Source organism: Electrona antarctica (assembly GCF_951216825.1).
Source record: "Electrona antarctica genome assembly, chromosome: 10".
Taxonomy (NCBI): Eukaryota; Metazoa; Chordata; class Actinopteri; order Myctophiformes; family Myctophidae; genus Electrona; species Electrona antarctica.
Window position 1 is genome coordinate 55,646,056 of NC_136791.1, and position 26,918 is coordinate 55,672,973.

Genomic DNA, 26,918 nt, shown 5'->3' on the forward strand with positions numbered 1-26,918 from the left:
TAGAGGCCAAGGACAAACCTTTGACCTGCATTTTCCGCATCTGCCTTTTATAGCGCCACCAGGAGGCCGACTTTTGTAAAACAAATTTTTTGATATTACTCCTCCAGAATCTGTCCAAAAATCTCACAAATCGTTACACAGTATCTCTATGGTCATGTGCTCAAGTCGGATCTGTCCGATATTTCATATTCCATCCTAATTGGCTATAATTGGCTTTCACAGTTTGCAAGATTGCCCCGTTTTGCACAAAAGCCTCAAATCATGAATGCAGCATGCAATTTACGTGAAATCTTTCACAGATTTTCTTACTAGGCTGATGAATATATCCCACCCTTTTCACATTGGCCTGTTATAGCGCCACCAACAGGTTGATTTTTGCAAAACACATTTTTGGAACAAAATGCCTCAAGTCATCCAATTACCATCAAAGGCAAACATGTTTATATTACTCCTAAACATTTTGCCAAACATCTCACACAGTCCTATCCTCCTGGTGGAGACTTGTGCCCAGAAGGGCACTTTTTCTAGTTTTGACCTGAGATCAGATTCTAAAAATGTCTTCTACATCCTGAAAGTTTTCTGAAAAAGCTATGTTTCTATGTCAGTGGTTCTTCGTTTTTTCAAAAATAGCAGACCTACAAGCTCGTAACGCGCCACTCGGTGGCGCGCTATGAGCTTGTAGGTCTGTTATTTTTCAATAGCTAAAGCATAACATAATGCTAACACCAAAAGGGGTTCCTGCCCAAAATGGGTTAGATCATTGGTCCAGGGGGGAATCCCAGTACTGCTGATGTCTATTCTCTGTGTATCAGGAATTCATTTTAGACTATTATATACAGAAAACCAGTATAGTACAGTAGGTGATCTTAAGACTAAGATTTCACATTTTTTGCTGAATGTTCTCTTTCAGAGTGCAATATTCTTGACCCAGTGAAGGTAGCAATTCAAGGCAGCAATTCATCAGTCACTCTACATTGTCCATATGACACAACACCTGGGCAGAACCAAACTGTCTCCTGGGCATTTTTGAAAGGGGGCAAAGAGGACAGCATATTGGACAAGGAAGACAAACGTCTCCATGCTGCTGGAGCGTCATTAGTGATTTCTTCTGTCAATGACAGTGACATTGGCTGGTACAGATGTAAGTACCTGGTTGGACAAACACAGCGCTGCTCTGATCGCCGCCTAACGATTCAAGGTGTATGAATGAATGGACCATTGTAAAGCGCTTTGAGTAAGCACATAAAAATGCAATCCATTATTGTTATAAAATGGATATCATATATCTAAATACTGAATGAAGCTTAAAAACTGTCCGGGGTGCTCACTAAAGCCTGAGTAGATGACCCCAAACATGTTGTTAAAGTGAAATATGACTAAAACTACCAGCTCACTGATTTCTTCAGATATCTGCCTTTACTAACATTAAATGTAATATTTTATGTTACAAGGTTCTGTCTGTTCTCTACACACACTTCAAATCAAAGTGAATTTTGTAATTCACCTCCATCAGGCATATCTAACCAGTATCCATGTACTGTATGCATGTATGTAATAATATACTGTATGCTCAATGCTTCACTTTTACTTTTATTTTTGCTTGTATTCAAATGCCCTTACCGTATATTGTTTTTTGCTCTGAATGAATTCCAAATAGATGTTTCCCATCAAGGCGACAGGTAGTGTTTCAATTCTCGTTCTTATTTTTACTCAATTCAAATGTTTTATTATAAAATTGAATTTTTTACAAAAATGTCCACCACAAGCAAGCATGATGGCGGTGAGGTGACCCGTGTCTAGGCATGGTATGTTGCATTTCTCAAGGTCATATGACATCAGATAATTGTGACACACAACACAACATATCTTTGCATCATCAAACAGTTTGTGTGGGCCAAGTGATTTTAGGTAAGGACAGCATGGGTGTTTTTTTGTGTTCACTTTTTGGGGTTATTGCAAAGTCACGCCACAAGGGGGCAGCTAACACACGTTGATTGATTGATTGATTGAAATATTTATTAACAGTTTGCAGAATTACAGTACATTTCAAGCACAAACTCAATACAAAGACTGTTAACTGTGCATGAGTGGTCAACCCAATTAAGCATTACACTTCTTTACAAGAGGGTCCACCTTGTTCAATTCATCAAAACATTTAGAGACGTACAAATAGACACTTCTATATATAGTCAAAGAACAGAACATAGGAATTCATCATAATGGAGGTAAAAAGGGAAAAGAAACATATACAGTAAGGGGAAAAAGGGGTGGGCGGTGGGGGGGGGGATTCAGATTTTACGGAGGCCAGTTTCGAATTGCAGCCGTCCGTAGGTGCCCTTTGAGAGCGGTTTTGAAGGAGTCAAGGGATTTGCATGTCTTAATGACTGTTGGTAGGGCGTTCCACATTTTGGTGGCATAGGAGCAAAAATAATTTAGTCCCTTGTTTGTGCCGAATTTTGTTGTACATGGTTCGTTGCACTTCCTCTGGTGTTATGGGTGTGGACTTCGTTAACATTAAGGAAGTATCTAGACAGGTACATGGGTATCTTGGTGGTGTATCGAATCTTGTGGACCAGACCCATTGCAAGATGCTGTACTCTGTCGTCGACGTTGGTGATGGGTCAGAAGTTCAGAACTTGGAAGAAATCACATTATGTCAGGTCATTGACAAGAAACATTTCATGTTCCTTGAGAGCTCTGTAGAAAATATCGTTGGCTCTTTCCTCCACCAGAATCCAGTATATGCTATGAACCTTTAGTGTTCTTAATCTGGGAATGACAAAATAGGTGTGCAGATATAGGTGTTAACTTGCTACGTTGAGAGCAAAAAGGAGGTAGCCAAAAGGGCCAAGTACAGACCCGAGGTCTGTCCTTCGAGCCCCTACCCTACTGTAGGGGGCATGATTGATTCAATCACAGGTTTGCCCATGATTGCATTGTCCAGTGATGATGACCAAACTTGGCTTATCATATCAGTGCGATCGTTGCTTAAAGGGATAGTTCACTCCCAAAAGTAGTGGATATTTATTCGTTTTTGTCACATTCCTTAGCCAATAATTTGATGAACCACTGCTCCACCAGGATACAGTAACTACTGTATATTGGAAAATAAAATAAATATGATTAACTGAGTAAAAAGCAGTCCATCAAGTAAGTTTCAAGTGGAGCAGTCATTTGGGGTTCCGTTCCACGTGTCCTTCTCCTTCAGGGTAGGTCTCCAAAGGTCTTGCGGCGAGCTGGCCCAGTCTCTTTGGGCTCATTGTCTTTCCCCAAGCCTTCAAACATCAGGATCCTTCACACAGAAAACATGTCAACATGTTGTATGCCTCTCTCTATACTGACCTTTCTTAAACTTAAACATTGCCAAAAATGTATATTAAAAAGGAAAGCAAGTCGACTGATCAGGAAAAGGGGATCTCTTTTCGCAGTACAATACATGTATGTGAAATGTGTCCTCTGCAATTAACCCATACTGGGAGCAGTTAGGGGGTTCAACGCTTTTCAAGTTAATAACCATCAGCTTTTTATCATCTTAGGGCCTCAGTTTAACATGACCCAACTCTGTGGGTCACCACTCAGTCTCTGACAAACAAAAGTGGGGAAAAAAAGTGTTGTTGGACTCACAGTTTGAGTATGGCGTTCCTCTTCCCCAGCATCATTTTCAGGAAGTCGGTGTAGTTGATGGGTCGGGGTTTAGTGTCCTGGGCTTGTAATGGAATTATTAGAATGCCAAATAGATCGATACATATAATATACATTATTGTGTATTGATCTATTCCATTAAGTCCCTTCCTTCACCAATGTGCTCAGTCTAATTCATGCAGCTGTCAATCTGACAGCTGTCATCTCCAAGTTACTGTCGACAAGCTGGAGTCATACATGTATTTGTGTAAATATCCCATTTAGAGTAGTTTCCTGTCTGTCAGTTAAGGTGTCATAGTGTGTTGTCCTCGCAATAGAACAGATTAGAATAAGTTTGTTTCCTGCCCATTACACCTTAACCTCCTCTCCCAAACAACCAACCAACAGCTGTCAATCTGACAGCTGTTACTATTACCTATTCGTGGGTATTGGTCACCAATCAGAATAGCAACGATGGCTTCCTGGCAGGAGCTGCCACTAATGACAAGCTGGAGGTCCCATGCCCACTTACTAATAGTGCTCTCATCTTAGATCACTTGGAATAGGATGTTTCCTGCTCGCTTAACTCCGACCATAAACGGAGATGTTGTACCACCTGTTGTTGACTATCTATTTCCTGTATACTGGGGCTTGCTTGAGAATAAAAGGGGGTTGTATGTCATTGATGGGGAGAGCGATGGGAGAGTGCTGTTGGACTGTTAAACCATTCTGCTGTACTGAGATGATGGAAACGAATAAAGAACGATGATTGACAATATGCCGGACTCCTTGTGCTGTGTCATGCCTTCGCCTCCCTCTGCTGATTGCCAATGATGGGACCTCATAATTTCCTTAACAAATGACGCTGTGTGAGCAGGGTATTTCAGAAAAATGGCATCAGCGTTGGCCAGACGGGTCATTAACAAATGACGCAGTGACGCAGGGCCGATATTTCGTCTTCACCATAGATGAGTACTTGGAAAAAAAACCCGACGATTTTAAAGATGGGGGCAAAGCAGAGCCGAAAGAAACTTCGACAAGAAATGAGCGACGCACAGCAAAGGGAGGTGATACTTCGACTCCAACTAGAGGACCAGAAAAAGCTAATCGACCAGGCAGAGTCACGTGTGACACTCCTGGAACAAGAACTTCAAACTGCGGCGTTACTACTACACGCCAACACAACCAACCACCCGGACCAAGCCAACTACGCCGAAACAACCATTCCTGTCAACGATGAAGATGATAGCTACTACAACGACCAAAGAAGAGACACACAACTCCACGTGTCCCTACCAAACAACAACTATTATGCCGACCGCAACCACAACAGAGACCAGCCAGAACCAGACTTTCAAATGACCAAACACAGAGGAAAAGAAATGACCAATCAACTGAGCGGCTTCCAGCTAGACCACATCAGCAAGCCTACCCCAAGACCAAGACAACACCCACCGCCGTGGGAAGCCTGGCGTAACCAGCCTGGCAACCCAGGACCATACCACAGCCGACCAGTGAGAGGACAAGTACAAACCCGAGCCAGGGTTGATGCTGTACTCCAGGAAAGGAAGGACAGAAGAAGACGGCAACTAAACCACGCACGCCACATGGGAGAGGATGAAGCCAGCGCAGCCAACACCATTCCTGTCAACGACTTGTGCTATTACTGCGGCCAGACAGGTCATATGAAACGTTGGTGTCCACTGAACCATGCTGCTGTATTACGCCGCACAGCAACGACGGGCCAGCAAATCAATTTTGGCTAAAGAAAACAAACTACGAAAGGGTAAATACAATTGAAAATAACTAGATCTTTAGTTTGTAATTTACCCTATGTGATTTAATCTATTTAGTCTTACATGTGCAAGTAGTGAACTACAAGAGTTTTGATAAACTACTAAAAATCTAATCTAAATTTTAATCTAACTAGACTCCAATCTAAAATTTGTAAAAGTGTAGGCAAGAACAACAATGTTAGAAAATCCTAAAATAGGATGATAAGATATTGGAATTCATTTCCACGCACATATACTGTACTAAAGGAACTCCTCATTTAACACCCCGTCCCCAAAATGGCAAGAGGGGGAGGGGTCATTGGTACAGCCTATGTGTGGGTTAGTTAAAAGGAATACATTTATAGTTTTGCAAATAAATTAATATGGATCTAAGTAATTATTCAAAAGTGAGTGTTTCAAGGTGTTAAAATCAATAGTGTGAAATCAATCATTTATGATGGTTTAACAAGGTTAAACGTCTAATATTATTTTATCTCCTGTCAATTATTCTGGTATTTACTAGGTAGCACTAGGCCTTTAGTATAGTTCCTTTCTCTTAAATACTCCGAGCAGGTGAAAGTCCCTCGTCAATATTTGAAAGCAAAAAATCGAATCTAGTGTATGGTAAATACTCCGAGCTGGTGACAGTCCCTCGTCAATATTTATTGAACGCTAACTTAAGTAATATAATACAGAAAATGTTGAACGAATGGAGATAATATTTAGACAGAGAAAACCTCACCTTGTTCACATTAGCAACAGTTTAATTTGAATTAATTCGATATTGGAAAAAACAAATGTCTGATTTACAGCTTCCTTTCTCTCTCTTTCTCTGTCCAGCTGGCAGAATGGGGGGGGGGAGGAAAGGTATTTGTGTGTTTGTGGGTAACTGAGTTAAAAGTAGCAGAGAGCCTAAACTGCAGGATTTGGTCACGGTCAGTTTATTTATTTATTTATTTTCGGGTGTGAAAACAGCCTGAGAGGTGAATTAAACGTGGCCATATTCAATTATTTTATTGTTGAAGTGTTTACATTCTATCCTAATAGAATCCATTTTAATTCTTTCCATTTGAATGTAAATCCTACCCTAATTGTAAGTTTAATCATTTCAGTTAATTTTGTTCTTAACTAAACTATTATAGGTACGTGTAGTGTGGAATTACACTTTACCAACAAATAGTATTGGAAACGGAGCAAAGAATAACTACCTTTTCGAAAATTAGCAGATCTACAAGATCTTCTAGATGTGCCTATCTTCCTAAATTTAACTAGATGTGTTCACTATCTCCTAATTTAACTATAGATGTGTTTTTTCTTGATTCTAGATGTGCCTATCTTCCTAAATTTAACTAGATGTGTTCACTATCTCCTAATTTAACTATAGATGTGTTTTTTCTTGATTCTAGATGTGTCCAGTAATTTTTAAATTTCTTAATAGCGAAACCTTCTTTATCTGACCACTGTCATCAAACATGAATCTAGCCATACAGTTTTAATCATCAATATTTGTCATTCTAAAAATCGCCTGGGCCATGGAAATTGATATGATCACATTTCCAAATGGAAAGCGATGGAATTGTAATGGAATTATTAGAATGCCAAATAGATCGATACATATAATATACATTATTGTGTATTGATCTATTCCATTAAGTCCCTTCCTTCACCAATGTGCTCAGTCTAATTCATGCAGCTGTCAATCTGACAGCTGTCATCTCCAAGTTACTGTCGACAAGCTGGAGTCATACATGTATTTGTGTAAATATCCCATTTAGAGTAGTTTCCTGTCTGTCAGTTAAGGTGTCATAGTGTGTTGTCCTCGCAATAGAACAGATTAGAATAAGTTTGTTTCCTGCCCATTACACCTTAACCTCCTCTCCCAAACAACCAACCAACAGCTGTCAATCTGACAGCTGTTACTATTACCTATTCGTGGGTATTGGTCACCAATCAGAATAGCAACGATGGCTTCCTGGCAGGAGCTGCCACTAATGACAGCTGGAGGTCCCATGCCCACTTACTAATAGTGCTCTCATCTTAGATCACTTGGAATAGGATGTTTCCTGCTCGCTTAACTCCGACCATAAACGGAGATGTTGTACCACCTGTTGTTGACTATCTATTTCCTGTATACTGGGGCTTGCTTGAGAATAAAAGGGGGTTGTATGTCATTGATGGGGAGAGCGATGGGAGAGTGCTGTTGGACTGTTAAACCATTCTGCTGTACTGAGATGATGGAAACGAATAAAGAACGATGATTGACAATATGCCGGACTCCTTGTGCTGTGTCATGCCTTCGCCTCCCTCTGCTGATTGCCAATGATGGGACCTCATAATTTCCTTAACAGGCTGACCCGCCAACCACCTCCGCCATCATCTTTTTCAGTTCCAAGTGGGTTTTGGCCACGCCCATCTTCTCCAGCATCCGTTTCAGACCCATCATGTCTACACAGCAAAATCCTCAGTGTTAATTTAACTCTGAGAGTGTATAAATGTAATAAAATGGACCCGTACGGATTACATTAACATTTATACTCTCAGAGTAATAAATTAATAAATGATTTCAAATTAAGTGCAGTTATTTGGAACTATATCTGAGAACAGATTATTATGATCTGTCATTGCTTTAGTTTAAAAGGACAATATGGCATGATCTTATCCATAATAAGTTGATTAGTTGACAATAAGGATACATCAGGCCTAGAAGTCCCTTATCTGTAAGTAAAGACAGTGATCATTTGTTTACCTAACTCTCCTTGGTCATTGAGATCAAACTCCAGGAATTTTTCTGCAGTAAGAGAAGATGTATCGACGTGTCAGTTTGACAGAAGGATATTATGAACTTAATATTACAGTGTATCAAAATCACATGTTTAGTTTATCCTCACTTTTAGACATTTCAAGGTTGGAGGCAAGCTCTTCCACTTCTCCATATAGAGGATCTGACAGAAAGCTCTAAGGAACAGAAAATGATAGAAAACTATAAGTTACTCATACAGTTACAGTACATCTTCCTGTATTCTCATAAGGCCTAATGACATGACTAAAACCTGATGTTGCACGCCGGGGTCGTGCGATGAAAATAGCCGATCTACAAGCTCACACCACAGTTGCATCTGTGATGCGTTGTGATCTTCTAGATCGGCTATTTTCACCAGAATAGTTAAGCATAATATTCCACACACCTCATTAACCAAGTTAAGCTTTTCTTCTTGCTGAGACTTCAAAAGGCCATATGTTTTGCCGCCTGTTGGACAAAGCACCACATTTCTTTAGCCTTTTCAATATGGAAAGGAAAGAAACCACTTGACATTATATATAAAACAAGTACAAAATAGCCTGATAGCTGAGGCTGTCAGCTACAGTATAAGCATCCAAAAATACAATTAGGCAGAAGACACTTACCTTGAACATTTTTCGCCATGTCTCACAACTAAGTGAATAAAAAGAGTCTAAACTTCAGTAAGAAATCAAAAGTGAAATTATGGTAGAGTCTGTGGTATTGTAAATGGTGCAAGAAAAGGAACTAGGAGTGATGCTTAGCTGGAAGTTAAGGCCAGCATGTGACCACTTGTGAAGTTCCCTTTTTGTAGTTCTGCACATGATTGATTAGGACAGATAAAGAGCTGGGAGAACAGTGCGAGACACATCTACAGTGAGCAAACAGTACATGCCATGCCTTCAAGTCGAGTCGAGATGCAGATCTCACAATCATTCCAAAGTTATAGGTAGAGAAAGACATCTCTAAAGTCATATTATAAATATATATTATATTATATTATATTATAGCATATATCCAGGGCCGGCCCTAAACAATTTGGCGCCCTAGGCCGGATTTTTCGCGCTGTTCGTAGATGTGTCTCGCACTGTTCTCGCTGTTCTCCGTGAACTGTGGCGGGGGGAAGGGGCCCTAACAGCCGCCTTGGGCAATCTGCCGCCCTAGGCCATGGCCTACTGTATGTGGCCTATATATACGAGCCAGCCCTGCATATATCTGCTGTCAGGAAGAAACTACAAAATGTACATTTTTCAGGAAATGAAACAAGAAAACCTTATACATTGAAAACAAAGCAATACTCCCTCAAAGACAAAGTTGGCACGTTGTGACTATACTGTCAATACTTTCATGAGAGGGGGAGAGGTGGTGGAGTTTGTGCTTTTACTACTTTTCATTGGTTCAATATTTTTCAACCAACACACAGACAAAGGGTGTTCAATAGCACTGTTATGCAAACAGCACTGCATGACTGCAAATAAAAGCAGGCACACTATTTACACTCACTGTTAACACACACTGTTCATACTCAGGCTGATATTTAATAATAATAATAATAATAAGCTTTATTTATATAGCACCTTTCATACAGGGTTGCAGTTCAAAGTGCTTCACAGGCAGGACATACATCAAGTGCTTTACAGTTAGGTCATAGGTTATATCAAACACAATGCAAGACAAGACAAGACAAGACAGTGAATGTGCATAAAGTCAGACATCGAGATAAAAATAGGCATGAGAAGGTCAAGCATTTAAGGTATTTGTTAGAGAAAAAATAATAATAATTAATAAAAATAGAATACATGATGGGAAGCCTCAATAAAGTGCTACGGTAGGGTGGAGAAGGCTAATCTGAAGAGGTGTGTTTTTAGTTTTTGTTTGAAAATGTTGGTGGAGTTGGCCTCTCTGATTTCCTGCGGAATTGTGTTCCATAATTTTGGTGCATAAAAAGAGAATGCGGCCTCTCCTATTTTCTTTCGTGGTTTCTTTTTTTCTTTTGTGGTTAGTAAACCTGCTGTTGAGGATCTTAATGTTCTGGATGGAGTGTATGATGGTAAGAAATCTGTTATGTATGCAGGGCCTTGGCTGTTGAGTGCTTTGTAAACTATGAGTAGTACCTTAAAATCTATTCTATGGGAGACCGGAAGCCAGTGGAGGGTGTGCAAGACTGGTGTGATGTGTTCTCTTTTCTTTGTTTTCGTTAATAATCTAGCAGCAGAGTTTTGTATGAGTTGTAGTCTGTCTATGGCCAACATTTCTTTCAGTTTATAGGCTAAAATCTTTAAGAGAAAACAACATTACAGCTGTTTGATAGTGGGTGTCAACAAAACAAAAAAGAACAATTCATTTTCAGGTATAATCATGTAGAAACTAATGCGAGAACTAAAAGGGAACTGAAAATATGGGATGAGCGGGTAACAGTTTAGTTTCTGAATTAAATTGCTGTGGGAACAGTGAGACACACAGGCTTCCATATGAACAGATAATGGCTCATTTTAATGTTTGGGATCTCTCAGTATTAATTCAGCTGATAATAATCATATCTGAATGCAGAGGTGAGTAGGTTTTTGAGTTTTCTTTACCAAATTGGATCGTTCAGATGTTCTTTTTCCTGTTTTATGGTGAATGGGTAATATAACAACTGCGTTTAATCAAACTGAACGTTTTTCTATTTGATGCTTAATATCTCGTACAGTATTGTCTATTTGTCTTATGCACCATAAACACACAATTCAATACTTTTGTGTGGTGTAGGCTAATCAATGTATACTTTGTCATATGACGGTTTCACTGTCCGACATTTTTTGGTGCAGTGACAGCATCACATAACAAAGTATAAATCAGGTCTCAAAAACTAGACTTCATTTTTAAAAACTCTGTTTCTCAACTTTATGTCCAGGATCTGTGTCTTTGCAAGAAGCAGTTGTAACTGCAACTCAAGGAGAAGACGTACGTCTACCTAACTGTTCCGCAGGCCTGGACAGATTAGAACTAACAAAACACACTGGAGCTCATTCTGCTCAGCCCATGGTCATCCTGTCCAGGGGGCCCGACTACAAGGCATCCGAATTCCCAGATGGAAAGAATGTGAAATGGAGAGCCGATGAGAAAGGAGACATGTCTGCTTTTCTGACAGCAGTGGACAGATCTGATGAGGGTCTGTACCGCTGTCAGAAATGGAAAGGATGGACTGTTGTCTTGGACCAAAATATCACTCTAAAAGTGAAAGGTAACTACCAACTATACAATCGCCCCTTGTGTATTTTCAAGTCTAGCCTATACATACTTGTTCTCCAGCTAGTGCAAAGTTGGTTTGATTATCTGGATGCTATCTATTCTAGATCATTTTGACCTGAGATCAGATTCTAAAAATGTCTTCTACATCCTGACAGTTTTCTGAAAAAGCTATGTTTCTATGTCAGTGGTTCTTCGTTTTTTCAAAAATAGCAGACCTACAAGCTCGTAGCGCGCCACTCGGTGGCGCGCTATGAGCTTGTAGATCTGTTATTTTTCAATAGCTAAAGCATAACATAATGCTAACACCAAAAGGGGTTCCCGCCCAAAATGGGTTAGATCATTGGTCCAGGGGGGAATCCCAGTACTGCTGATGTCTATTCTCTGTGTATCAGGAATTCATTTTAGACTATTATATACAGAAAACCAGTATAGTACAGTAGGTGATCTTAAGACTAAGACTAAGACATTTTTTGCTGAATGTTCTCTTTCAGAGTGCAATATTCTTGACCCAGTGAAGGTAGCAATTCAAGGCAGCAATTCATCAGTCACTCTACATTGTCCATATGACACAACACCTGGGCAGAACCAAACTGTCTCCTGGGCATTTTTGATAGGGGGCAAAGAGGACAGCATATTGGATAAGGAAGACAAACGTCTCCAAGCTGCTGGAGCGTCATTAGTGATTTCTTCTGTCAATGACAGTGACATTGGCTGGTACAGATGTAAGTACCTGGTTGGACAAACACAGCGCTGCTCTGATCGCCGCCTAACGATTCAAGGTGAGACTCATAAACTGTGACTTGTTGCTGTTTCAATCAGTAATTCATAACAACATTCATTTATTACATCAGAAATGGAAAGGATGGACTGTTGTCTTGGACCAAAATATCACTCTAAAAGTGAAAGGTAACTACTAACTATACAATCGCCCCTTGTGTATTTTCAAGTCTAGCCTATACATACTTGTTCTCCAGCTAGTGCAAAGTTGGTTTGATTATTCGGATGGGTAACAAGACAACTCACCCCTTTTGCCTCTTTTGGTGAGTTGTCAGGACAACTCACCCCGAACGTGAAGACAACTCACCAGGGGTGAGATGTCTTCACTTTCAGGGGTGAGATGTCTTCACTTTCGGCCACTTTCGGGGTGAGTTGTCTTCACTTTCGGGGTGAGTTGTCTGACTGAATATGTAGGTCAATAGCTTTGCTATTCAGATGTAATTCAGTCAGTAAGTAGGCCTATTAGAACTGTGATTGATTGATCATACATTATTATGATGTTATTTCACACTAGGGTACATTTCAAACAAAAGCAGACCAAAAAGCACTAAGACTTGTTTACATTAGGGTCTTTCGGTTTCAATTTATCAGAACATTTACAGACGTAAAGATATACACTTCTATGAAATGAAAACAGGAAATCATCATATAAAGAACTAAATAAATAAAGGGAAAAATGTATCCAGTAATGGAAAAAAGGCGTGAATTTAGAACTAATGGTGACATAGTTCCTATTGGATATTGAAGTAGTCTATTTTCAGAACTTCACAACAACAACAACAATTTCTACAATAATATATAAGTACAATTAAGTCAAGACATGATAGCTACAGATGTAAATATATTTATGACACAGTAAAATGTCGAAAATGAGTGCTATTCAGTATAATTAAGTCAAGGCATGATAGCTACAGATGTAAATATATTTATGACACAGTAAAATGTTGAAAATGAGTGCTATTCCCCTTTAAGTATGTCAAGGTCAAATTCATACATTTAATAAACCTTACAAATACAAACATTATTGTTTGTATGTAGGCTACCCATATGATTAGATGAATGTGCAACATTGTTTCCATCTTCCAAGCATATTCCTGCCAAAATGGAGATCTTAAATTGTTGAAAATGTCTTTAAACCTCTGATTCCACTCATTTCCTTGTATAATCTGAATTATTTATCCCATTTATCCTTAATATAATCTAGATTAATTCAACCTTATCTTCCTGAATTAATGTGTGTGTGTGTGTGTGTGTGTGTGTGTGTGTGTGTGTGTGTGTGTGTGTGTGTGTGTGTGTGTGTGTGTGTGTGTGTGTGTGTGTGTGTGTTTTAAACTTCTGAAGAAATGTGAACTGAACCCCTCCTAATTTGGTTACTCCAGATGGCTGAATGGTTATATAAGGTCACTTGTAATTTCTCACACGCTAATGTATAACTAGCAGTAGCCATATCATCATCGTTGTTGGTGGGGGGGGGGTCAATAGAGCGTCGCAGTCCCGCCCCTTACCATGGACCAGGAAATGATTCTCCGTTCATTTTCCTCATAGACATTTCAGAAAGTATTTATTTAAAGACGTTTACGCCGCGGACAAAGCCAACTCCAGTCGTGACAAATCATGACAACAAACACAATTTTTGGGGCCGAAAAAATAATTAGAAAGAAGAAAAAAACGGCAGGTTACAACACTTTTTTTGTTGTTTTTCTTCTTTGTAATTATTTGTTTGGTCCAAAATATTGTTTGTGTTGTCATGAGTTGTCACGACTCGAGTTGGCTTTGTCCGCGGCGTAACCGTCTTTAAATAAATACTTTAAGAAATGTCTATGGGAATAATGCATTGGGATTCATTTCCTGGTCCATGGTAGGGGGCGGGACTGCGACGCTCTATATTGCTTTGCTATTCAGATGTAATTCAGTCAGTATAAGTAGGCCTATTAGAACTGTGATTGATTGATCATGCGTGCGTTGGGAGTACAGTCTAATTAGTAACTTTGTACAGCCGTGAGACTCTGCCTTTGAAGCGCAAACATTATCCACAAACGACCCCCCCCTCAATGCTGCATAGAGAGTGAGAGAGAGAGACGCTCTACTCCTTACTTACAAGTGTTTCACCGGATTTTACTGTTAAATAAATCAATAATTAGCCGTGACTGCGCACGTCTGTATAGGAACCGATAGTTAGATCCGAAATTGAATTAGGCCTACTGTAATGGGTGCCACGGAAAGTACAGACAACTCACCCCGCAATGTCAGAAAGTGAAGACAACTCACCGGGGTGAGTTGTCCGGACTTTCGGGGTGAGCTGTCCGTACTTTCTCGCCCAACTCGCCCCAGCGGAAAGTACAGACAACTCACCCCGACATGTCAAAAAGTGAAGACAACTCACCGGGGTGAGTTGTCCAGTATTCTCTGGATGCTATCTATTCTAGATCATTGTCTCCACCAGGCCGAAGGCATGGGGAGAGAGTATGTTTTGCACTCCGTCCGTCCGTGTGTCCGTGTGTGTGTCCATCCGTCCGTCCGTCCGTCCGTCCTTCCGTCTGTGAACAGCTAATCTGTTAACAGTGTTAACCTGGTCGATGCCAGATTTTGCACACACACTCCCTGGATGCCAACGATGAACCTCTGCCCCAAAATTTCCAGAACGGCCTGTTATAGCGCCACCAGGAGACCGCTTTGTTCAAAACAAGTTTTTGGACAGTACACCTATAGATTTGGTCCAAACATCACGCAAATTGGTACACAGTCTCTCTAGAGCCATTCAACGAAACGGGTCTTTCAGATTTCTCAGACTCCATCCTGATTGGCTAAGATTGGCTTCCAAAGTTCGCAGGAGTGCTCAGTTTCAAACAAAATGCTGCAAATCATCATCCGTGAAATTGTGCACGCACATTCCCACTAGGCCGAGGAAGAAATGCCACATGAACATTTTCAACTCAGCCTAATGGTGGCGCTATAACTGGCTGAAAAGTGTTTTTACCTCTAACTGCACAGATCTGTGGATAACTTTGTATGCCAACTCCCTAGAGGCCAAGGAAAAACCTTTGCCTGGAATTTTTCACATCTGCTCTTTATAGCGCCACCAGGAGGCCGACATATGTAAAACACATTTTCTAATATTACTCCTTCAGATTTTATCCAAATTTAACGCAAATGAGACGGGTTTGTTTGATTTCTCATAATCCACCCTCATTGGCTACAATTGGCTTCTAAACTTTTCAGGAGTAGCCCGCTTTGTACAAATCGCCACAACTTTTGTCGATTCGATCGATTGTGGTGAAACTGTGCATGCATATTCCCACTAGGCTTTGGAAGAAATGCCACTTGACTTGACAGTTTTCAAATCAGCCTCATGGTGGCGCTACAACAGGCCAAGCCGCGTCACACACACACACACACACACACACACACACACACACACACACACACACACACACACACACACACACACAGCTCCTAAACATTTTGCCAAACATCACACACACACTCCTATCCTCCTGGTGGAGACCTGTGCCCAGAAGGGCACTTTTTCTAGTTATGGTCTATACTCACACCTGTAAACTTCAGCATTTAGTTGTGTAATTCAAATGTGAATTTAGTTTTATATATTTAGTTTTATGCATGTATTTTAACTAAATGTAACCATTGTTATTCTGTGCATGGAACAGTGGATACGTGGATAGCACTGCTGCCTCAAGAGTGTGGAGTTTTCTGAGTATGGTTTACACAGCAGGAGCAGAAGGATGGTCAGCAGAATGTTACACATGGCTGAAAAGCCTGGTTTTAAACGTAAAGTGTGCTATAGACCAAAAGAACAACAGTTAACAGAGCAAAATATACAACAAATTAACACAACAAATCTTTAAAATACAACAAATTCAAAAACACACAGCCGAAAACAGTGAGGTAGGGTCTATGGTCCTGGGGTGCCAGTTTCAGTTGTGCTCAAAGGCCAGAAGTTTAGAAGTGTCTATACTGTCTACAGACTGGGAAGCTCTAAGACACCCCTTGTTTCAAATCTAATTATTTTTGGAAGCACAGGCTATATCCGTATCTCCTGTTTCTGGATCTACTGGATCAGAAAATTGCTGAACTTGTTGATCCCAGTCTATACTCTGGACCAAGGGTGGGCCTTTTGGATCTGGCCCAAGTGCATCTCAGTGGCTGCTATTAACTATCCTAAAATAATATAAAAGCGGTTTCTGACAGCCAGCGAGTGAGCAAACTGGTGTTGAAATTGTGCGGAAAAACTCCAGATATGTAGTAGCCTCGTGTAGCAAAACCAATATCACTGTGTGGGATATATAGTCTCGTCCCTCTCAGTATTAGATTTCTTTCTGCAATGTTCCGCCCCATATTTGCATACTGGGCCCTGCCTGGTTCCAAATCTGGTTGGCTCGTCACCACTTCGGCCGTGAAGTCCTCCCACAATTGACTTAATCTGCCTGGGGGAATATGCATTGCAAAGGCAGATGTGAGGATAGATATAGTGCCAACTGTCGTAGAGACTGTGTGTGTGTGTGTGTGTGTGTGTGTGTGTGTGTCCTGAGCATGACGTTAAACTTCTCCGTTGTAACTACCACCGTTAATGTAGTGGGTGCAGATTTAAGATGCATTTGCAACCTCTGTGGACTGTGTGCTTCAACACGATCGCAAGCTTGCATACTACAAGGCACTGCTCACCGATGGCGTATACGGACAGCCGGTGCTGCTTGGTGGCCCTTCCCATGAGCAGCCACCGGGAAGAGAGGCATTGGACCTGGCCTTCTAGCGGTGTGTCCGTCCACTGGCGGAACAACAGTGGGTGGATTTTGGGCCCATGGGATCAGGCACGCTACGGAGAACGATATGACACCGGGTGGAAATGCAGGAGTGGACTGGGAAATTGTTTCCTCTGGTGGTCCAGCCTGGGACATACCCGCGGACTGGTTGTTGGAGGGGGTTTCGAACTTAGGATGCCTACACTACTTGTGCCCATGGAATGCTGGGTGACATGACATGCTTGTTGTATCGTCACTGAGGACATATGCCTTGATTTTGTTGATGTAACTTTGCTGCACGTGAACTATTATGTCCTATTCAATTTCCTCTGTGTGGACATAAATACATTGTTAGTGTGAGTGTGTGTGTGTGTGTGTGTGTGTGTGTGTGTGTGTGTGTGTGTGTGTGTGTGTGTGTGTGTGTGTGTGTGTGTGTGTGTGTGTGTGTTCTACAGAGCAACCGGTGCCTGTCCTCAGCAAACACCCTGACTTGCCCGAGAATGTCCTTGGAGAGACCATAGCTTTACCTTTTAAAGGTAAAGCTATACTCTGCATAGCTTTGATGGTTTAAAATTGCAATTATGTTCTTTCTGTCCATTCTTCCACCTTGTTGACTGCTCAGTTCACTGTATTCTTAGATGTTTTCTATGATTATGTACACACACACACACACACACATTTTCCAGAACGGCCTGTTATAGCGCCACCATGAGGCAGCTTTTCACATTTTTTACCTAAAAATGCACAGATCTGCGTGAAACGTTGCATGCACACTCCCTAGAGGCCAAGGACAAACCTTTGACCTGCATTTTCCGCATCTGCCTTTTATAGCGCCACCAGGAGGCTGACTTTTGTAAAACACATTTTTTGATATTACTCCAGATTCTGTCCAAAAATCTCACAAATCGTTACACAGTATCTCTATGGCCATGTGCTCAAGTCGGATCTGTCCGATATTTCATATTCCATGCTAATTGGCTATAATTGGCTTTCACAGTTTGCAAGATTGCCCCGTTTTGAACAAAAGCCTCAAATCATGAACGCAGCGTGCAATTTACGTGAAATCTTTCACACATTTTCTTACTAGGCTGAGGAATATATCCCACCCTTTTCACATTGGCCTGTTATAGCGCCACCAACAGGTTTATTTTTGCAAAACACATTTTTGGAACAAAATGCCTCAAATCATCCAATTGCCATCAAAGGCGTATGAAGAAATGGCACCCTTTTCACATTGTTGCTACTGTAGTTCGGAGTTTACTATGAAAAGAATCTTAATTGCGCCCGTCACGCCTCGTGAAACGCTCCATATATGGCCAGTACAGAATTAATTCCATATGTTGATCTGACCTCATCAAACCCTGTACACGCAAGACATGCTCTATATACGGCGTGTGTCATGGAGAAGACTGGATCATCACCTACATCTGCATATATGGAGCCGGCCAGCAACTCTACATCTGACCTCACAGATAGCAGATTAATAGTTTAACTCCTGCTTCTTAACTGTGCCGTATGAAGAAGCTCTGTTGTTTCAGCGCGACCTCACCATTTAGGGCGTCTTACTGATATATTTTTAACCGTAGTATTGGTATGTACATGTGTGTTAGAATTTGTGAAAATAATTCTTGAATTTAATTTTGAGAGTGACTTTGAGAGCTGTTTTTCAGATAAATGTGCTTTCCAACAGAACCTCATGCTGTTCTCAGTGTGTCTCCTCCATGGTTGAGTCCTGGAGTCTCAGTGACTCTGAGCTGTGAGGTTAACGTATCATCTGCAGACTGGAGCTTCTACTGGTACAGAGCTGTTCCTAAACCTTCACACAACAACTACACGTATGAGCTCTTACCTGGTAGCCTCCATGGGACTGTAGAAGGTTCCTTCATCATTCATGATCCTACAGGAACACGAGGATATGCGTGTAATGCTGGGAGAGGAGACCCAGTTCATTACACTAGATACAGTGAACGTCAGTTTGTGTGGTCTGGTGGTGAGTTGGTTTTATATTGTAACTTCTAGGTAGATTTTTAGATAGCCCACATGACAGCCTCTGCACTTGCTTACTTACTTACTTACTACTTTTCCTATTTTCGCTCACATTCTCAGATTTCTCCAGAGTTTAGTTTACTGTCATTGCAACACTGTTTTTTAACCACTGACCTCTGACCCTGTGTTGTGTTTTAGATGCTCCTTCTTCAGGTTCTCTCACAGTGAGTTCTAACAGAACTCAACACTTCCTCTCTGAGCATAATTCTACTTACTCAGTGAGATGTGAGGTTACATCTACTGAATGGAGAGTGATGAACTACGGTTATCAAAACAAACTATTACGTGCAGGTCAAAGTGTCACCAAAGTGTTCTGGTGTGAGTCTGGACTGGGAGAGTACAGCAATGCTGTCAACATCACAGTATATGGTGAGTCCAGTTACTTCATTCAATACCTAACAATACTGTTGAATTCCATAAACTCCATAAACTCATTACATATTGTAACGACCCTGTACTTCTTACAGATGGTCCTGTCATCCTGGTGAGTCCTGTTCACCCTGTGACTGAGGGACACAACGTCACTCTTCAATGTAAACACAGAACACACTCGTCTCTCTCCAACGTGGACTTTTATAGAAATGAAGAACCGGTCCAAACTAACACCAATGGAGAGATGATCATACCTGCTGTATCTGAGTCTGATGAGGGATTCTACAAGTGTAACTATTCTGGAGGAGAGTCACCACAGAGCTGGATGGCAGTGACATGTGAGTATAGTGTATTTATCATTAAACCAAAGGTTTCATTTATTTTTTTATTTTTTATTTTTTTAAAGATATTTTTTTTGCGGCTTACGCCTTTTATTGGTTTTTGAAGGGACAGACAGTAGGCTGACAGGAAACGGGAGAGAGATGGGGGAAGACATGCAGTAAAGGCCGTGTCGGGCTCGGGAGCCATTTATTTATTTTTATTCTTTTATTTAGTGGTTGTTTTCAGAAATGAGAGGAAGAATAGCTAGGAGGCAGAGCCAGAAAATAAAGATATAGAAAAAGGTAGAAACTGGTCAAATAATCACATGAAAAACATATACGGTAATGCATTATATATTATATTATGCCATGCGTATAGTATAGCAGGTACAGTATGTACATGAGGTTAAAGGAAATAAGGAACATTAACTAGAAACAAATTTCAGGAAATTTGACTGGGTGCCTACAGCTCGCCAAGTCTGTGCAGCATTTGAGCCACGGACCACCATTTGATGACATTTAGCCTCTCAGACCCTGTAAGGGTCCATTTGGTTGACTTTCAATGGGGTATTTTGTCTAAGTTTATTGCACATTACGTTGCCACCAACATTCTAATGCTAACATGCTAACATGCTAATACTAACATGCTAATGCTAACATGCTAATGCTAACATGCTAACATGCTAAAATGCTAATGCTAACATGCTAATGCTAATATGCTAATGCTAACATGCTAATGCTAACATGCTAACATGCTAATGCTAACATGCTAATGCTAACATGCTAATGCTAACATGCTAACATGATAATGCTAACATGCTAATGCTAACATGCTAACATGCTAATGCTAACATGCTAATATGCTAATGCTAACATGCTAATGCAAACATGCTAACATGCTAATGCTAACATGCTAACATGCTAATGCTAACATGCTAACATGCTAACATGCTAACATGCTAATGCTAACATGCTAACATGCTAATGCTAACATGCTAATGCTAACATGCTAAGGGGTCCATTTGGTTTCGCTCAGGGGGGCGGCCCGGTTCTGGCGAGCCGCCCCGCATCCGAAACGGTTGAGAAATGACAGAGTTACGTGTTTCCCCGAATTTCTCTATTGACTTTCAATGTGTGTGTGCGTGCACATGTGTGCATGTGCGTGCATGTGCATGTGTGCGCGCGTGTGTGAGAGTTGGTCAGGTGACCTTGAATCATTAACAAAGTATCATTTTCACCTGGGCTAGTCTATGCAAATGCAAACAGTATTGCAAGTTAAAAGCCCACTGACTCTCTATGAGAGAACGTATGTCCGAACAAATTGCTCTATCGCAAAAAGTTAAAGTCGAATGCGATTTTTGTTTTCCCCGTGAGTGACCCGAGGCATTGAGGTACGCCGTGTGCGATCGTGGTATTGGTACGATAAAAAACGTGGTTATAAGAGCGAGTTAAGAATTGTGCTTGTGATGAAAAAATTGCTGACTCATTCAGGTATTTAACATGGAGTTGATGACACATTATGATGGTACACCTGTCGCTTTCAGGGCTGTAGTTCACGTACTGTATGTATCTGGGCTTTGGTTGTGACATTGGGTGAAAGAGGACGAGTGTGGCTACAAAACTACCGAAACCCATGCGTGTAAAGTGAATATTTTGGCCGTGAGGACGATTTGTTCGGAGAATTTCGGTATAGTCTTCACATTGGCTTCTCACTCTGATCCGCTCTCTCTCTGGGCGTGCGACACTCTGAGTCGAGAATATTGCTCAGACCACACACACTTTGAACTGCGATAGCGGGCAAACCGTGCAACGTATTCGAATTCCGTCTGAACCACCACAAAGTCGATGGCCTCGTGTGCTGTTTGACGTTTAAATCGTGTTTCTACGTAACAGTATGCCAGAGCAATGTGGCTCCAAAGTAACGTGTCGTTTTCTGTTTTTCCACGCGTTTCCGCATCGACTTTGAATGGGGCATTTTTCGCGTCGTTTATTGCGAATTACGCGGGCACGGTAACACGAATCGGAAAGAAAAGCACAAGCACACCATTCCCGGCCGAGCCGCACGTTTTGATGTATATATTGCGGGGCTTTGGCAAACCGTGCGGCCGGCCATAGACGTCGAAGTTCCGGAACATCTATTACGATTATTATTATTAAGTATGCGTGTTAGATTTCAACCTGTGTTTCTGCCATTGCATGGCAGGCACCCAGAACTAGAAACAAATTTCAGGAAATTTGACTGGGTGCCTGCAGATCGCCAAGTCTGTGCAGCATTTGAGCCACGGACCACCATTTGATGACATTTAGCCTCTCAGACCCTGTAAGGGTCCATTTGGTTGACTTTCAATGGGGTATTTTGTCTAAGTTTATTGCACATTACGTTGCCACCAACATTCTAATGCTAACATGCTAACATGCTAATACTAACATGCTAATGCTAACATGCTAAAATGCTAATGCTAATATGCTAATGCTAATATGCTAATGCTAACATGCTAATATGCTAATGCTAACATGCTAATGCTAACATGCTAAGATGCTAACATGCAAATGCTAACATGCTAACATGCTAACATGCTAATGCTAACATGCTAATGCTAACATGCTAGCATGCTAATGCTAACATGCTAATGCTAACATGCTAACATGCTAATGCTAACATGCTAATGCTGACATGCTAATATGCTAATGCTAACATGCTAATGCTAACATGCTAACATGCTAATGCTAACATGCTAATGCTAACATGCTAACATGCTAATGTTAACATGCTAATGCTAACATGCTAATGCTAACATGATAAGGGGTCCATTTGGTTTCGCTCAGGGTGGCGACCCGGTTCTGGCGAGCCGCCCCGCGTCCGAAACGGTTGAGAAATGACAGAGTTACGTGTTTCACCGAATTTCTCTATTGACTTTCAATGTGTGTGTGTGCGTGCACATGTGTGCATGTGCGTGCATGTGCGTGTGTGCGCGCGTGTGTGAGAGTTGGTCAGGTGACCTTGAATCATTAACAAAGTATCATTTTCACCTGGGCTAGTCTATGCAAACGCAAACAGTATTGAAAGTTATATGCCCACTGACTGTCAATGACAGAACGTATGTCCGAACAAATTGCTCTATCGCAAAAAGTAAAAGTCGAATGCGATTTTTGTTTTTGCCGTGAGTGACCCGAGGCATTGAGGTACGCCGCGTGCGATCGTGGTATTGGTACGATAAAAAAACGTGGTTATAAGAGCGAGTTAAGAATTGTGCTTGTGATGAAAAAATTGCTGACTCATTCAGGTATTTAACATGGAGTTTATGACACAGTATGATGGTACACCTGTCGCTTTCAGGGCTGTAGTTCACGTACTGTATGTATCTGGGCTATGGTTGTGACATTGGGTGAAAGAGGACGAGTGTGGCTACAAAATTACCGAAACCCATGCGTGTAAAGTGAATATTTTGGCCGTGAGGACAATTTGTTCGGAGAATTTCGGTACAGTCTTCACATTGGCTTCTCACTCTAACCAGCTCTCTCTCTGGGCGTGCGACACTCTGAGTCGAGATTATTGCTCAGACCACACACACTTTGAACTGCGATAGCGGGCAAACCGTGCAACGTATTCGAATTCCGTCTGAACCACCACAAAGTCGATGGCCTCGTGTGCTGTTTGACGTTTAAATCGTGTTTCTACGTAACAGTATGCCAGAGCAATGTGGCTCCAAAGTAACGTGTCGTTTTCTGTTTTTCCACGCGTTTCCCCATCGACTTTGAATGGGGCATTTTTCGCGTCGTTTATTGCGAATTACGTCAGCACGGTAACACGAATCGGAAAGAAAAGCACAAGCACACCATTCCCGGCCGAGCCGCACGTTTTGATGTATATATTGCGGGGCTTTGGTAAACCGTGCGGCCGGCCATAGACGTCGAAGTTTCGCGTATTGGTGATTATTATTATTACTACGATTAAGTATGCGTTTTAGATTTCAACCTGTGTTTCTGCCATTGCATGGCAGGCACCCAGAATTAAGTATGCGTTTTAGATTTCAACCTGTGTTTCTGCCATTGCATGGCAGGCACCCAGAATAAGGTTAAGGTTAAAACAGCGGCAGGTGCACATGTGTAGATAAGGTGCAGCACTGCCGGGAGAAGGGGCGGCACTGCCTGGGGGGATTTTGACACTCGACTGCCACTCGCTTCCGCGGGACTTGAATTTAATTTTGGAGTAGTGTTGGACTGATGCCGCCGAGAAACACTACCGCTTGCCGCGGGTGTTTTGCAGCTGTGTCAGTATCCCTAAAGCATCCATATTGACATGACCGGTCACATGTTGATGGAACTATTATGCCTAATTAATGTTAAATTCAAATTACATTTTCACTGTTTTTTTTCACTGTGTCCAAACCTCCAGTGACTGGATCTACTCAACCTCCAGTGAGTTCTCAACATGTAGTGTGGTTGATCGTAGGACTTGTTGTTGGGATTCTGCTGACCATCCTTCTGCTCCTGCTGTGTCGATACACTACATCTAAAGGTGAGACATACTATTAGATGTATTGCATAGATACAATCGCTGAGTAATTCAGAATCAATGATTTTTGTACAGTACCACTTACCGGGTATGTGCCTTTTGCTTTTTTTTACAGCTCCATGTTGTGCCAGGTTAGTACAGTATTAACTCTGTCTTATTCATCAACAGCAGTATAGTTTGCATCTTGTTTTCTATTTCATTCCTGTTCAATATAATTATCTCTTAATTACAGACCGGTTCAGTCTCAGGCAACCAATCAGGGCTCAGTTACAGCTCACAGGACCAATCAAAGTGGGTCTCCTGATGATGTGTACAGCGCACTGCAGCACGGTCAGTGTTTGAACCAATCATGTTGCTGGTAACATCTAATTATAAATGCACCAAGTCTCTATACGTACGTCTGTCTGTACGTCTGTCTGCATGTGTGTAATCCACGTAATTTGAGAACTGTTCGCTCCACCGACTTCAAATTCGACACACGCGTTCCACACCACCGCAGGGGGTGCAGTGGCCGGTGTCGAGTCGGTCAGACCTACGGTTGTCCAGAACCGACCTGTTCTGAACTGACCTGTTCCTAATTAGCAGAATGATTAATGTGAAACATTTATGAATTAACACAAATAAGCACCACATTAATGATTGTTGGTTTCCTTATAGGTGACACAAGTGTCTATGGCGTAATCCAAAATCCAGACTATGAAAATGGTACAGTATACACGTTTTAAATATTTATTTAAATATATAATTGAATTCGCAATTGCTGATATGTATGAAGCAGCTGAGTCCTGCAATGTTTAGCACATTGTTTTGAGCAATTAAATATCGTCTGCCTCTCTCCTGCTTGCATCTCTCTTTCTCTATAGTTCTCTCTGGCGCACACGCATGCGCACACACACACACACATGCACGCACGCACGCACGCACGCACGCACGCACGCACGCACGTTTGTTGTTTACACTTTGTTTCATCTCCTTAGATACAGCTGTGTAGGACAACTCAACACCTCACTTGTGCAGTGGAGCTCTCTCTCGGTTTGAATCCCGGCTCCTCCTGTCCACATGTCGAAGTGTCCTTGGGCAAGACACTGAACCCTACATTGCCTCCAATGAGTCGGTCGGTGTGAGCTCGCCACCACTGGTGTGTGAATGTGGGAAGTGAGGACGCTGGCGTCGACTGTTCGCCGCTTCACCTCCCAATGTATGAATGAATGAACCATTGTAAAGCGCTTTGAGCACTTGGAAAGGCGCTATAAAAATGCAATTCATTATAGAAAATGTTAACAGCCTATTTTACAGTTGCTTCATTGTAGAGCAATACAGATATGGGAAAGATCAAATTAAATGACTAGCTGTTTTAAAGAAATCTCATTAGATATCAGATCAAATCTTTAAAGATTTTAAACTTAGATCTTTACCAATTTTATGCATACAGTTTTAATTAACCTATGGAAGATTGTCTTTAAAATAATTCTGCATCAAGTATTTTCTTTTACAGTAGATATTAAAGTCTTAATGTTTGTATGTAATGTTGACCATTAATGTGAAGTAAATAAATTGATTAATTTTGCCTCCGCTTGTTCAGAAAATCAATGATCATTGGATGTGAACAAGGTGTCAGGTCTTTGTGTTTTCAGTTTGTTTCATTAGAACGTGAATTAGACGTGAATTTTAAAACGGCAGTCAAGTGAGAATGTGAAACGTGATTGCACGTGAATTTTACCCACATGAAGTTATCAACAAACTGTATGTGTATGACATTTAATATTGCCTTTATTCACTCAGTCAAGATCACATTAACATGTGTTACAGTACATACTGTATGCTCTCAACGGGTCAATTATTACATTATTGTCTCCACCAGGCCGAAGGCATGGGGAGAGAGTATGTTTTGCACTCCGTCCGTGTGTGTCCTTGTGTCCGTCCGTCCTTCCGTCCGTCTGTTACCAGCTAATCTCCGGCACCGTTAACCCGGTCGATGCCAAACTTTGCACACACAGTCCCTGGATGCCAACGATGAACCTTTGCCCTGCATTTTCCAGAACGGCCTGTTATAGCGCCACCATGAGGCAGCTTTTCAAATTTTTTACCTAAAACTGCACCGATCTGCGTGAAACGTTGCATGCACACTCCCTAGAGGCCAAGGACAAACCTTTGACCTGCACCTTTGACCTGCATCTTTCACAAATTTTCTTACTAGGCTGATGAATATATCCCACCCTTTTCACATTGGCCTGTTATAGCACCACCAACAGGTTGATTTTTGCAAAACACATTTTTGGAACAAAATGCCTCAAGTCATCCAATTACCATCAAAGGCAAACATGTTTATATTACTCCTAAACATTTTGCCAAACATCTCACACAGTCCTATCCTCCTGGTGGAGACTTGTAGCCTGGTTAATAAACCAGACCGAATCAGCCGTTGGCAAAAAAAAGTTGCCTACCAGCGGATTTCGGTCTGGCGAGGCTCAGTAGCACGCCTCTTTCCTACAATCGAGAACAGGTCGGACCAATCGGGACACGGTATGCAATATGGGCGGGCTTTGGTACAGTGACGTTCAATGCTTGAGACTTTTGACTGACAGTAGCTCTGACCAATTGCGTCAAAGAGAGAATGTTTGAACCCGCCCCCCGGGAAATGAAATCCAAGTGGAGCCAGCCCAGACTGATATACCGCGACAGTGTTGTGTGATATTAGTCTGGCTTATTAGCCAGGCTAGG

The 26,918-nt window shown here is 41.5% G+C and overlaps 1 protein-coding gene and 1 long non-coding RNA gene across 2 annotated transcripts; one reads left to right on the forward strand and one right to left on the reverse strand.

The window, feature by feature from the left end:
* Window positions 1-3,069: 3,069 nt before the first annotated feature.
* On the reverse strand, window positions 3,070-8,820 carry LOC306930885 (allograft inflammatory factor 1-like; the record flags this gene model as incomplete). Its single annotated transcript, XM_079511982.1, has 7 exons — window positions 3,070-3,292; window positions 3,625-3,691; window positions 7,743-7,841; window positions 8,143-8,184; window positions 8,285-8,351; window positions 8,582-8,643; window positions 8,802-8,820. 7 exons carry the CDS (start codon window positions 8,818-8,820, stop codon window positions 3,205-3,207), a joined length of 444 nt encoding a protein of 147 aa, XP_079368108.1. The 3' UTR covers window positions 3,070-3,204.
* A 15,606-nt stretch (window positions 8,821-24,426) lies between these two features.
* LOC306931762 lies at window positions 24,427-25,664 on the forward strand. Its single transcript, XR_013791059.1, has 3 exons — window positions 24,427-24,527; window positions 24,855-24,902; window positions 25,175-25,664. It is a non-coding gene; the product is annotated as an uncharacterized lncRNA (long non-coding RNA).
* Window positions 25,665-26,918: the final 1,254 nt, after the last annotated feature.